This window comes from Pyrus communis, chromosome 11 (assembly GCF_041283825.1).
Source record: "Pyrus communis isolate YQ-2024b chromosome 11, ASM4128382v1, whole genome shotgun sequence".
NCBI lineage: Eukaryota > Viridiplantae > Streptophyta > Magnoliopsida > Rosales > Rosaceae > Pyrus > Pyrus communis.
This window is the reverse complement of record NC_142575.1, coordinates 5,179,929-5,193,905: the sequence shown is the minus strand read 5'-3', so window position 1 is coordinate 5,193,905 and position 13,977 is coordinate 5,179,929. Positions and strand designations below refer to the sequence as shown.

The 13,977-nt window shown below is 36.7% G+C and overlaps 1 protein-coding gene and 1 pseudogene across 2 annotated transcripts; both read left to right on the top strand.

The window, feature by feature from the left end:
- Positions 1-3,142: 3,142 nt before the first annotated feature.
- On the top strand, positions 3,143-6,835 carry LOC137741349 (GDP-mannose transporter GONST2-like; annotated as a pseudogene). Its single transcript, XR_015953020.1, has 11 exons — positions 3,143-3,617; positions 3,752-3,974; positions 4,091-4,224; positions 4,541-4,755; positions 4,944-5,079; positions 5,267-5,392; positions 5,558-5,656; positions 5,787-5,941; positions 6,047-6,163; positions 6,249-6,346; positions 6,438-6,835. The product of XR_015953020.1 is annotated as a GDP-mannose transporter GONST2-like (transcript).
- Positions 6,836-8,320: 1,485 nt separating this feature from the next.
- Positions 8,321-10,760, top strand: LOC137743159 (transcription factor MYB64-like). The gene is made up of 3 exons (XM_068483054.2): positions 8,321-8,868; positions 9,171-9,297; positions 9,909-10,760. Exons 1-3 carry the CDS (start codon positions 8,321-8,323, stop codon positions 10,758-10,760), a joined length of 1,527 nt encoding a protein of 508 aa, XP_068339155.2.
- Positions 10,761-13,977: the final 3,217 nt, after the last annotated feature.

Sequence of the window (13,977 nt, the reverse complement as noted above, 5' to 3'; positions counted from 1 at the left end):
AAGAAAATATGTGAAAGATGGAAGGACGGGGAAAATAGTATACGAATTGTGAAAATATAAAAGACGAGTCTTGGTGCAATGAAAAAGTTGATTTTTTGTGCTATGAATATAATTATCAAGATTATAATTTCTATATCTTCTCTAATAATCCAACGATCACAAGAAATCTCATCCTGAATTCTTGATTTTTGTACAATTTTGAACAAACCATTGAAATTTGAGAAAATCCAACTTTGTTGAAACCTGAACTTTTTATTGGAGAAATTTTCATTGTGCCGGAATACGGGTGGTACACTACGTATCATTATATAAGTAAAGGAAAATTTTATTATTTTTCAAGTTGTTAATTTTTTAACACAAATATTTCACCACTTGTATAGTAATATGCAGTGTACCACTCCATTTTCTGGACACACTAAAAAATCTCTCATTTTATTGATTGAAACGTTTAGAAAAAAATGTTGAAGTAAGACTATAGAAAATCAAACTACAACAAAGAGTTAACAAAAAAATTACCGTAATTCAATTATAGTCCCCTCCTCAGATGGCTTCATACTGTTAAATGTTAATCCATATAACAACCGCACCAAAAGCATTCGTTTGAAATCCTTAGCAAATTAACCACAGCAAGTGGCCTAGTGACAAGGGTGCGGACTGCAACTCCTTAATAAACAAAAAAATGTGGGAGGTTCCAAGTTCGATACTCCGAGTTGATGAGTCTGATTGTCTGTAGCCATAGGCAGAGTGAAAACACGTGGTATATCATCCATGTTCCCATCACAACTGAAAATTTCTAAAAACCCAGTTCATCACTACCTTGTTCTCCAAGCCACGTTCATACCTGAACATCAAACGCTCAAAAAGGCTAAGTTAATTTGAAGGTTTCGGGCAAGTTTGATGAGCTTCCGAGTCCGACTAGGATTATTCATGCATGTTTCCTTCCTCCGTGAGGTAGATTTTTGCTCTCTATATAAACTCCACTCCTTGTCATAACTTCATGCACTATTGCAATTTCCTCTGTGTCTCTCTCTTGCAAGCACTATTTGCAGTATAGCAATAGCTAATGGCGCCTAACATTAGTTTTCAAGTCCGCAGGTTTCAGGAAGTTACGTTATGTCATCGTCCCCCGCCTCAAATGCCTCGCCGGTCGCATCTTGACTAAAACCACTGCCACATGGTCCCCTGCCGCTGCCGCTGCTGCCGCGACCAGTAGAGAAAAATCCCACAAGGCCCTCTCATGCACCGAACCCATCGATCTTCCCTCCCCGCCCATAAATTTCTCCCACCCTAGACTTTCTCCACACTTTGGACCCCAAAAAATCCACCCCTGAAACTCGTCTCGATCTTCAAACCCTGAATCCGATACTTCAGTCTTTTCCCAACTCTCTCACCTAAAATCCGAAACTGTTCTAATCTTCCCTGTACATCCTGCCATTGCACTGAAACTTTCTCGAATTCCAGTCTCCTTGAAAAACACAAATCTGTCTAGCACGCCGTTTTGGTGCTCACCGGCATCAACGAGGGCACCGTCGCAAGATATTCGAAGACCACAAATGGACCGACACTTTGAAAGAACCCAAAATTCACCGAATTTTAGAGATCAATCATAGCGCCGAAATGCTAATGAGATATGACAAGTACCTACTTTCGGTCAGAAAGACAAGATGCGGACTACCTACACCTGGACAGAAAGACCCTATGAAGCTTCACTGTTCCCTAGGATGAGCTTTGAGCCTTTCCTGCGCAGCTTAGGTGGAAGGCGAATAAGGCCCCGCCTAGGGCTGCATTCTTCCTTAATCACTTGTCGTGCATGTTTTTTTATTTATTTCATGCTAAGAAAATTATTAAACTCTAATTTTGGTATATGCTTTCCTACCTATAGTGTCAATTGGAGTAGTCTGTAATGGATTCTATAAGCCTTTTTTGGGGTAAATTTTTGCTTATTAATATTCTGCATTATGAAAACTATCTGTTCTGTATTTTTTTTCCAATTTAATTATATTATATCTTTCTTTTTGTACCATGCATAAACTATTAGATTTAATTTTGTAACGTCATATAAACTAGGGTATTTTAATTTGCACTCCACCAAACTATTTTGTTGGGAAGTATGAGAACGTGCATGATACACGATGAACAATCTCGTGAGTTTGGTGCTAGTGCCCTTAGTGAGATCAAGCAACTGAAATCGAAGGTTGGTGGTATTGGCGATGGAAACTTGAGAGAAGTGATCATGGAGGCAGTCCGAAGTAGCTTTTCACAAAGTTTTGTTGACGACGAGAGAGAGAATTGCCTCGGACATGGTGGAGGTGATATAAATACAGACCAATTGGTCAGCCTGGAACCAAGTAACGAACGATGGATTAGGTTTGGCTGGCCAAGTTTGGCGACGAGGGCGTTAGCAGGCCCAGCAACGTACTCAACCATTTAATGTAGTTGGGCTTAGTGAGCTTGAGAAAGTGGGCGACGTTGGAAACCGAAAAAAGAAGGGTCGAAGGTGGAGGAAGCAACAACGACAGCAGCAGAAGCCATGGAGGAAATAAGAATCTTTAGGTTTTCAGGGAAGAGAGAAGAAGGTTAGGGTTTTGAGTTATAGAGAAATCTAGACGAGTGATACCATGTAGAATTGGTAAATTGGATGATTGTACGGATCTAGAGGCTTACACTTGGATACACATTCGTGACTTGGCATACAAGAGATATATGTGGGAAAATGATCATCTCCGGATTCACTTTGTGGGGTTCTTAGGGATTTCCACATTTTAACCGTTTATTGTACATCGTGTGGTCAGTTTTCTTCAGATACAATTTGTGTTTAATTTTAAATAAAAAAAAAGTTAAATAATTTCTGATCGCACGATACATGATGAACGGTTAAAATATGCGAATCCCTAGGATTCCCACAAAGTGGATCTGGAATCCAATTCCGGGCCTTTACAAGAAACCAAAGCCCACATGACTAATAAATTAAACCTAGCCCAGTATGTAGAAAAATCCTAACCGATTCCCGTACTCTAAGAATGACATATGGACAACAAGTTAGCTGATATATTAATGGTTGAACAATGACATAGTTATAACCTATAGATAACGATATCATAATCAAGGGAAGGAGAAGATTTGAACTCAAAACGCAATCAATTGAAAAGTAAGATCCTAACTACTAAAGCAACTCACCACTTGCATGTTGAAGATACTCTAACCGTCTCCTCAAAACTCGGTACCGTCGGACAGAAATGAAAATAAAAATTCTCATGGTGGGCTTGGTTGTGATAAAGATTTCATGCCTGGTGGCCTTCGTTGAGAAATCTCTTTCAATATTCTGAACTCTGCTCCAAACCCAGATCACAAAATAGTCCATAAGCCCCAAAATACATCCACAATTTCCGCGCAAAAAGCAGACCGTTTGAAATCCCACGCGAAACCCAAAAGTGATTGCTTTCCAAATTGCGGATTCCGGCGTCCCTGATTCGATTCACAGAAGAGAAGAAGAAGAACCAGTTCGCCTTCATTGACCTTCTTCGTAATGTTCTACAGAGAGAGAGAGAGAGAGAGAGAGAGAGAGAGAGAGATGGAGGAAGATGATTCGCACAAGGGTTTGACTTTGGGTGCATATGGTAGAGTTCCTCATTCCCAAATATCATTCAATTTCTGTGGTAGTCGCCTGGAATCTCGCCCTCCCACTCTGTTCCTTCCTTTCTTAATGCTCACTTACTCTCTCTCTCTCTCTCTCTCTCTCTCTCTCCCCCAGACAGTACTGCCACACTTGACTCAGATCCACACCTAATCACCTTTGCTCTTAAAAAAGATGAGTTTTCACGGATTCACGTTTTCTTCATGATTTTTTCGTTACCCAAGCGTTTGATATATCTCCCTTTTCTACTTTCACTAAGATATTCCTGTACATTTGTCCTCTGTTGTACATTTCCAGAGTTTGAAAGACTGAATAAAAAAAAGCGCGAAGGGTTTAATTGGTAAGAACACTTGTACCTGTGAGTACAAAAGATACGATTTTTAGCTTCAGAAAGTGAAAATTTGAGCCTAGTTTGCAATTGGGTTGTTGATTTTTTTTTTTCTTTCACTTTTGCAGGTTGGTGATATGTCATCTAATTTCAAGTTGGATGCAGCAAAAGGCCATGATAGTGAGGACCTAGAAGTTGGCTCTATCAATGAAGGAGTCCATTTGATTCTTCCAGAACGAAGAGCTGTGACATTGACTGACAGGTAGACTCCTTAATTACTCTTACCTTTTGATGATCGAAGGCTTTGAATCTCCACAACAAATTTGTTTTTTGTTTTGTTTTTGTACTTATTTAAGTTGAAGAAGTAACTTTGATGAACACTATGAATTTTTGTTAATGGTGGCCACGTTTATCCCATGAGTCGTCTTAGAATAATGACAATTTCTTGCTGTATTCATGTGTTGATGTTGTATTGTAGAATGAGCTGAGCATTTAGAATATGGTTGCTTTGTGGTTATATCGACACATTGTTAATTTGGCGCATTGTCCCCTTTTTTTGGGTCCTTTCTTTAAAGTAGGTTGTTTAGAGGGAGTCGAGGAGGGCACGGTGAGATTGTCTCTATTCCAATCGGTGGAGATGAAAAGCATGAACATAGGTCAGCAAGGAAATCTGGACCACTGTTGTCTGGAACAGCTTATTGCATTTCTTCTTGCAGTATGATATTGCTGAACAAAGTTGTTCTGTCCGGTTATAACTTCAATGCAGGCGTATCGTTGATGTTTTATCAAGTCTGTATTGTAATGCCCTTCCAAACGACTTTCTTTTGAATAAGGACGAAACATGTACAAGGGTTTCGATTTTTCTAGGCTGATAATTGATCCCTCGTCACTAATTTGATGATCATTTCTTTAATTCTTTGCAATTCCTTTAATTTAGGCAGTCATAGCGAAAACTTATTTCTTCTGCACGCTTCTCTGCAGAATTAAGTACAATAATTGTTGTCCTCTTGGGCTTTTCTGGAGTTGTTACAGTGGAAAAGCTGAATTGGAAACTGGTTAGGGTCTGGATCCCTGTCAATGTAATCTTCATTGGCATGCTTGTATCAGGCATGTATAGGTGAGTTGTAGGCCTACATATTTTGGGGCCTTTTATTTTCGTTTTGGTTTGGAGCTTACTGTTCTGACCTGCGGTAAATTGAACAACGACAACTTGTGAAGAGAATATTAATTATAACATCTAAATATACACTTCTCTTCATGTACAAACCTTTGACGTACTGTATTTCATTTGTTTTTCCTTTCAGTTTGAAGTATGTAAATATTGCAATGGTGACCATTCTGAATTTTGTGACAAATATTTTAGCAGCACTTGGAGAATTTAGTTCCGGAAACATCGGAATCAGAAAGTGTGGACTGCCATGTTTATGATGGTAATCAACTCTACACTTACCATGTTGCAGGAAACTGCCAGCGTTTTGATTCCCATATCATGTTCATTGCTCTGTAGATGAAATATAATTACTTGTTTCTTCCCCCCTAAATTTTTTTTTACAGTGAAGTTTGAAAGAGTACTATCGCTTCCGTATGTATTGCAGATTATCTCTTCTATCAGCAGCGGCATTACAGATATCTCCTTTGGCACAGTAGGTTACGCATGGCTGCTTTCGAATTGCGTACAAACAGCAAGCTACTCAGTAAGTAGCGGTTATTAAGTTTGGGATATTTGTAAATTCCAGTTTGTTTGGGAGACCTGTAACTTTATATTTGAATTACATAGGTCATTTTATAATTATAATTTGTGCAAATATTATCTCTTTGTGACAGCTCACTCTACAGCGAGTCATGGATGAGGAAAAAAAGTACACAAGATCTGAATCCCTCAACGAAGTATCAATGGTCGTGCTGAATAATTTGGTATCTCTACCTTTTGCTGCCTTCTTGATTATTCTGTTTGATGAATGGGAATATATAATGAACGTGTAAGCGTATCTCCCTAATTCAAGGTTTGACATAACTTCGCGCCCTTTTCTTTTTGAGAACATGTTAACTTCAGTTCTACTTACTCTTTTGGCTTCGATATGCAGAGATGTGATCAAATTGCCAATGTTTTGGGTTGTTGCAACAGCTAGTGGATTGCTTGGACTTGCCATCAGCTTCACCTCCATGTGGTTTTTACATCAAACTGGCCCAACCATGTATAGGTAATATCGATGTATACTTTAGCTCAACATGAAAACTTCTTATGAGTATCTATACAGGAACTAAAGATACTCTTCTGCTTTGCAGTCTCGTTGGTTCCTTAAACAAGAGTCCGATCTCGCTTGCGGGTTTAGTCCTGTTCAAGGTGCCCCTTAGCCTACCAAACCTCTTCAGTATACTATTTGGTAATCAACACAATCAACAATGAAGACATTGAAATACTAACGTGATTTTGTGGGGTTTTATTCTCATCTTAGTAACTTTTGTTTGTCCCAGGTTTATTTGCCGGAATATTCTTTGCCAGGGCCATAATGTCCTGATCCGGACCGCTCCTATTAGGAATGAAATGAAGGAACTGACTCGCGCTCAGATTGAAAAAACTGGCTGCACATAACAGTTTCTAGGCTTAAGTTGTTCTTGGTTTTGCTTTATTTTTTCGGTGGGAAGTCTTTTCCTTTCTTGTTGAAGAAGGCAAAGATTTTATTCCTGCAAACATACTGCATCAATGAGTTACAGGAGTTGGAAATTGCAGCTCCATTTACATTTACTAGCGGCCAAGAAAAATCACAAGCCAGTGGGCATACTTCCAATTTATTTTTCCAAATGTAATACTTGTAGCTAAAGTTTTGTTGATGAAGTATTAACATTCTTTTTTGGTTGAATGATCTTATCTACTTTAAGTCTTCTAAATCAAAATAGATACTTTTTGTTTATTAATAATTGTTTCTTTATAGATTTGAAGTCGGGATCTCCTCCAACAAAGCGGAAAATGAATGTCGCTAGGCCAATTACCCTAAATACAAAGAATTCACTTCTTAAAAGATGGTATTACCTTCAGGAGACCTTTTAATGTTTGTTTTGCGGACGTAGCTGTATTGACTAGAACCGGTGTGCTTCTCGTCATGCACTCAAGTTCATGTTCCTTCTTCTTTCAGAGAACAGACTAGTTAAAGTTCAATATCGCTTTTGGACAAAAAATAATAATAATAAATTGAAACATTGCTGGCATAAAATTTAGATTTTAGGTAATCACTCATAGATATTAATTACCAATATTTCAATTTTTATAACTTCTTCATCTACTCCAGTAACGGAAATATGTAGTGACCAGGGCTTGAGATAATGTTCCAAAAGTTTTAAATCGATAAATTGAGCTTAATATTTTCTTTGAAATTTCTCGTGTCAAAATTCTCAACCCTACGTCTCTTTAAGTCAAAGTCATCCATAAGAATGAGAAAAATTTTAGTGTGTCATGAACGTGACCTGGTACAAATGTCATAATACAAGAAATTGAATACTTGAAAAAAATAAAAATTTCAACCACTTATATTATAAAATTTGGTGTATCAGGTCATGTTCCTAGCACACTCAAAAAATTGCTCCATAAAAATAAACATCTATGTAACCAAAAAAAAAATTGAAACCAAATATATAAAATAAAATTATAATGAGGGAGATTAATATGAAAGAAAATGGAATATGTACAATTGGCTAAGCATTCATACAAAGCAATAAAACTGGGGCTTAAAGTTTGGCCAGAATTCCTCTTCCTAATTAATTATAATTAATTCATAATTAACTCAGACAGTCAAAACATTTTTCAATATTTTATGTCCCTCATTTTTTTATGGTATCAAATGGTCCAAAACACCCTCTCATTTCATTATGTGCCATGAGCTAAGAGTGTAGATATGGGGGCAATTATGTCTTTCCGTCATAATGGCGCCAAAGTGATTAACAGTTGGAAGCTGCCCAAATCATTACCTGAGGGTTAGTCCAAAATTTAAAAAATCTTGTAATAAAAAGTATTTTTAATAATTGTGGATTTTATAACCAACGCACTAATCTCTTTCCAGCTCTTTCTACTTTCTACAAGAAGGGAAGCTCAGGAGTCACAGCCAAAGACATTTTGAACCGTTAGATGCATCTCCGCATCAACGGTCCTTGTGACATGTGGCTCTTTACTAGGCTGAGTACATGCTAATTGTCAAGCTCTCGTTACAAGGTTGTTCTCTCTGTGTCTCTCTTTCTGACTCTAAGAAGTAAGCACAAACTGAAAACAAGAAAAACCCCTTAGAAAAGCTTACCAAAATTGAACCCTAAATTAATATCCTGAATTTCTTTCTTTCCTCTTGCATTTTCTCAGTCTTAATTTTCAAATGTCTCTTTTCATGGAGGGAGGTAGAGGAGGAGGAGGCGGAGGAGGTGGTGGTGATGGTGATGGTGATTATGGTGTTTATGGATTTACAAACAACACACAAGATCCTCCCCAGCATCACAGTATATATAAAACAGGTCCTCCATTGACAGCCATAGATAGGTTCTTGTGGGGAAGTCATCAAAGCCAAAACAATGCAAGCAACATAGATCATCAGAAGGTGGTTTTCTCAAATGAGTTGAGTGGTTTTGCTTCTTTTTGCGGTGGTGGTGGTGCAATATTTGGCCATGAGGCAGAAGCTTCTTGGCCTAATAATTATAGTATCACTAATCATCTCCAAGAGCCAAGCTTTGTGGATGAACTTTTTCTTGAACAAGGAGATGCCTTGATGATGAGTTGGGTTCAAGAGCAAAACCCTAATACCACAGGTGGTTTCGGAGAAGAAGGAAGGGTTTCTGAAAGAAGTTGTAAAGCGGTCGGAAAGAGATCTAAAAAAGGTTTAACTGCTGCTACTTTAATAAAGGGACAGTGGACTGCTGAAGAAGACAGGTAAGAATATATATAGATATATATATATATATATCTCTGTAACAAGAAACCGTGTGATGGTTCTCTTAATTTGCCCTTTTTTTTCTTAAAGCTTGTGGATTTTTTGTATTTCAAAGTCGATCGATCATCAAACAATGTTGCATGTAAAATTATTTGGGTTTTTTCTTATAGTTTATCGATTTTTCATGTTTCGTTGTTGATAGATCGATTTTTTGAAGCCATCAAATAATATTTCAGGTAAACTTGAATGGGTTTTCTTTTTTCTTTTGTTTGGCTTTGTTTTCGTATGGTGAAATTTTCAGGAAGTTGATCAGGCTGGTGCAGCAATGTGGAGAGAGAAAATGGGCACAGATTGCTGAGAAGTTGGTGGGTAGGGCTGGCAAGCAGTGTAGAGAAAGATGGCACAATCATTTGCGCCCTGATATCAAGGTGATTTGTTCTTAGATCTCTATAAACCAAGAACAAAAATTTCCTGCTTGGATACATTTTTAGATTTGTACAATTAATTAGCTACAAGTTAGAATTTCACCATAAAAAAGTATCCAAATTTTGCTATATTTTTGCCTGGATTGTGATACATGGCAAAGATATAGCTAAAAGTCAAAGGCGCAAATTTAGATTGTGAAGGATCTATTTGTGGATCTCATAGATCTCCTCTCTTTCCGTTTGGGGATTCAAATTTCGTTGTCAAAACCCTAGTTCTAGCTCAAGAACATTGAAGCATCTCATCTTCCGTTTAGAAGTAAACATTTTTGTAAAGGTTTATTTTGCATAGGTTTTTTGTAATCAAATTTCATTTTTAAAATATTTAGGGTTCGTAAGTGGAGGATTGTCTTGGTAGATAGGGTGTTCATCTCCATCCCATCGAACCCTCCCCCCTCTCTTTCGTCACTTACATAGATTTATCGGGTGTTGATAAAAATGAAAATGTTTTATAAGGTTAATTATTTGGATTAAAAATAAGAATTCATTGGCTTTTCTCTTGTAGTACATAATTTTATGTTCCATATTTTTTTTCTTGGTGAAATTTTATTTTTCAGAAAGATGGCTGGACTGAAGAGGAAGAGAGGGTACTTGTTGATGCTCATGCTAAAGTTGGAAACCGTTGGGCAGAGATTGCGAAACGCATTCCGGGAAGAACCGAAAACGCCATTAAAAACCATTGGAATGCAACAAAAAGGAGGCAGACTTCAAAGAGAAAGAACAAGCAACCTGAAGGCAACAATGGAAACCACAAAAACAAGCCTCATTCTTCCATTCTCCAAAACTACATCAGGAGCAAGAATCTCATGAACAACTCCTCCAATATTTCCAATGTTTCCACTAGTACCCCTACTAGCTCTTCCACTCTCTCTCAAAATGATCCATCAAAAACCCACCTCAACACTTTGGTCAAAGAGCCATCTGATCAGTCCACTACTAGCAACTGTTTTGGCTCTCCACTGAATTTGGCTGACTCTTTTTATGATGAACTTGTTTTTATGCAAACTTTCTTCACCAACAACCCTCACAATCTCAATCATCCTCAACAGCCTTCCAATTCCACTGACAACAATGTTGAACTAATTGTTAGTCCAATGGAACCCTCACAAAATCCAAACATGTACGATTTTGCTACTACCTCCACAACTAGTACCCCCAGTCCTACTACTACCACCCCTCTGTATTCTGACCTTTACCTCTCATACCTCTTAAATGGAGCCGACAATTCATCATCTTATAATTCAAATGATCATCATCCTCACTTAGGGTTTTGCAACACAAACATGGAATATTTGGCGTCACAGGATCATCATCATCTTCAAGCTGCAGCTTCTTCAAACGAAAAGAGAGAGATGGATTTGGTAGAGATGGTGTCTGCTTCTCAATGTACCCAAGGAACCAGCTTCTGATCTTTAACCTAGTACTTCGTTCTACCTTTGAAGAACTACAAGGAACTAATAAGTAATGGGTCACCTTAGAAAGTTGTGTAACCTAAGTTATCCTTTTTCTTTCCTTTTTGTTGTCTGGATTTGAAATTGCCAATATGGTGTTGGTTGGCTTAGTTGCTTATGGGAGTGTAACTGAACAAATGGTATGTGTGGTTTTTCGTTTTGTATATATAGCAGCCGAACTATCAAGTTTCTTTTCAGTTTTATTTGTGTCTTTTTCTTTGCTTTTCCTAACGGCCTCTGATTGATTACGTACTAGTTTTATAGATTTGAGAGTTTGGGTCGGTGGACGTGAAAGATAGTTAGAGTGGAATGGTTTTTCCCACAGTTCCATCTCCATGCATTGCATTTGTTAAATTGAATATTTCGTGATCACGTTTTTCTGTTTTCAGTTCACTTTAAATGGAAATTAAGATGAAAGAAAAGTGAGAAGAATATTTTTGTTTTGTTTTAACTTTGATAAGGTATATCATGTGGATTTATAATTTTATACATGTTTGTTAGCAATTTTAGTAAAATTTTCAATTTTTCAGCATTTTATGAAATCATTCACGCGTAAGCAGAGTTAGAAATTCGACTAAGAGGTGGAACCTAACAAAACTTATTAGGCAGGGGTAACTCGAGCTCTTTTATTAGTGACAATCAATCTAATTTGTAAAATTTCCTACTTTGGTTTCCTTTTATCTGCTTTGTGCTTCATGTTTTGATCAATAAGATAATTCAACACTTGTTTATACAGATAAGTATATGCAATTCAAAATGGATTCCGACATGATAGTGAAAAAAAAAAAAAACAAAACAAAACAAAAAAAGGGGTAGTTCACTTCAAACCTGATGGGGGTAAAACATAATTTATCCAGTTATGTATTATTTGTAAAAACTTAATATAGCAAAAATAAAAATAAAAACGTAAGAAAGGGAACGTGCATGGGCATGTGCAGGCATGCATTGGCTCCGACCCTGCGCGTAAAAGTATTAAAAACATGAGAAAGGAAACGTGCATGGGAATGTGAGGGTATTTCACTGGCTCCGCCCCTCCGCGTAAAAGTATTAAAAACATGAGAAAAGAAACGAGCATGCATTGGCTCCGTCCTTGCGCGTAAAAGTATTACCTATAAGTGTCATTTCACATCAATTGGTTGATTAGGCTTTCAAGTGAAATGGCAGCAAAACGGCCAAAATAATATCACTACGCAAATAATTACAAAAAAATTGTTATTGACATTATGAAAAAGTCATCATGCACTCTAAATATATAACGAGAATATTTGTCTATGCAAAATAACAGCCTTGAAATGTCAATAACATCATTCATAATTAACAGCTTTTGGATATTAGACTATGATTCTAAACAGATGATCAAAATCACAAGACCTGACTTATAGGAAAAGCCATATTTTTTGGTTTTTTGGTTTTACCATGTTTTCTTCCTCATTTATCCATATTCAGTATCATCTAGATTAAGGCTAATGGGCCAGCAATGGAGTAACTCAATAGTCAATAGAAACTAATCAAAATAATAATAATAATAACAATAATTTAAACTACATATTAATAAAACTCTCTTTTTCAACCAAAAAATGGTGAAAAGTCAATTTATTTTTCCACCTCAAAATAAAATTATGGACAGTAAAGTAAATTCACACAAAGTAAATGTTAGAGTTTTTTTTATAGCCTCACCAAAAGGTGACCTTAAGATCCTCTAATTTAAAAAAAAATAATAAAAAAAAATTCTCTCTCTAATTCCACGTTCCTCTCTCTCTCTCCCCCTCGATCTCCTTCCCATTTTAAAACAAAAATATATATATTTTTTCACACACAAAGTGACATAGTTGAGCTAGAAACGAACATTATTAGGCCTAAGATTGAGCTCGGTTATATAGAGAAAATTTGTAAGTGATGATCACACTGCCACGTTATTTCATTAGTTTACTTATTACAATATAAATAAATGACACAATTAATTTTTATAAATAAAGTTACGTGTTATAATTGGACAAATTGACATTACCATGTGGTAGTGTGTGATATTACCATGCATTTATAGATTAAAGAGGATGAAATAGAAGACTAGTAGACTACCCATGATGACTATCTTTGATAGAAACTAAATTTTCACCTTTGTTGAAAAAAACCTTCTATCCAAATTCTTCTTGGCTCTCCAGAAGTCTCAGAGCAAGACCTCTAAATTCATCAAACCAAGCTTCCTTGAAGAGATGAGGATGAGGATTTTGTGCTGCCAAGTGCCAAGATATCCTCTAGGTGGCTAGCCTTGAGTGTTGACCAGGTTTGTGTTGTCAGATTGAGTCGGGATTGGGTTTAACTAGAACGATATTATGGGTCTAGTCTATCAGTGATATTGCTTGCGGGTGTTCGTAGGATGTGAAGCAGCAACATGATTTTATCCTTTTATTTTGTTTCTGTCTAATAATTGCTCTCTATAAGAGAATTGCTTGATTTTAATTTTCGTTTTGTTGTGCTACCTTTTTTGGATCTATGTGTGAAGGGTGAAGCTGTTTGATTTACTGGATCTATTTCACTTGGTATTATGTGATCGTAGTGGTGATTAGGTGATATGATTGAACCATGGGCATTGTACTCTCTGTCACAATATATGATTTGAGATTTTTTTTCTCACATGATCTCCGTGTAAGACAAGATTTACTGGTTTTATTGATATGTGCAAGCTTGCAGTTCCTAATAAGCTTGAATTGAAGTATATTCATTGTTTTGCAATTCGTGATACTTTATTGTAATATTTTTAGATCTACTTTGCAAAGACTCTTTGAGGGCCCATTTGTTCATGAAATATATTTGTAATATATGCATGTTGTTCAATGAAAGAAATATCGCACTTTGCATTCATAGAACATATCAGCAAATCAGCTAAGTTATTCTTTTTTGCTTTCACGATTTTCATCTTTGTTTCGTTTTGCCTTTTGTTGTTGTTGATTCCCATTTCATTTTTTGAGAAAAATATATCTTGTTTTTTCTTGCTCTTCTTTTAAATACTGGTCTTGTTTCAATTGTATTCTCCCAACTCACTACGGCATGCATGCCTATTTTCGGCCTATTTAGGGGCTTTTTTTGGTTTCTGCTTTTCATATTTCGTCATATGCATAACTTAGGGTAAAAGTCCAATGAGTCAAAGTTGAATAGGTCTAGAAGTCCGAAAATA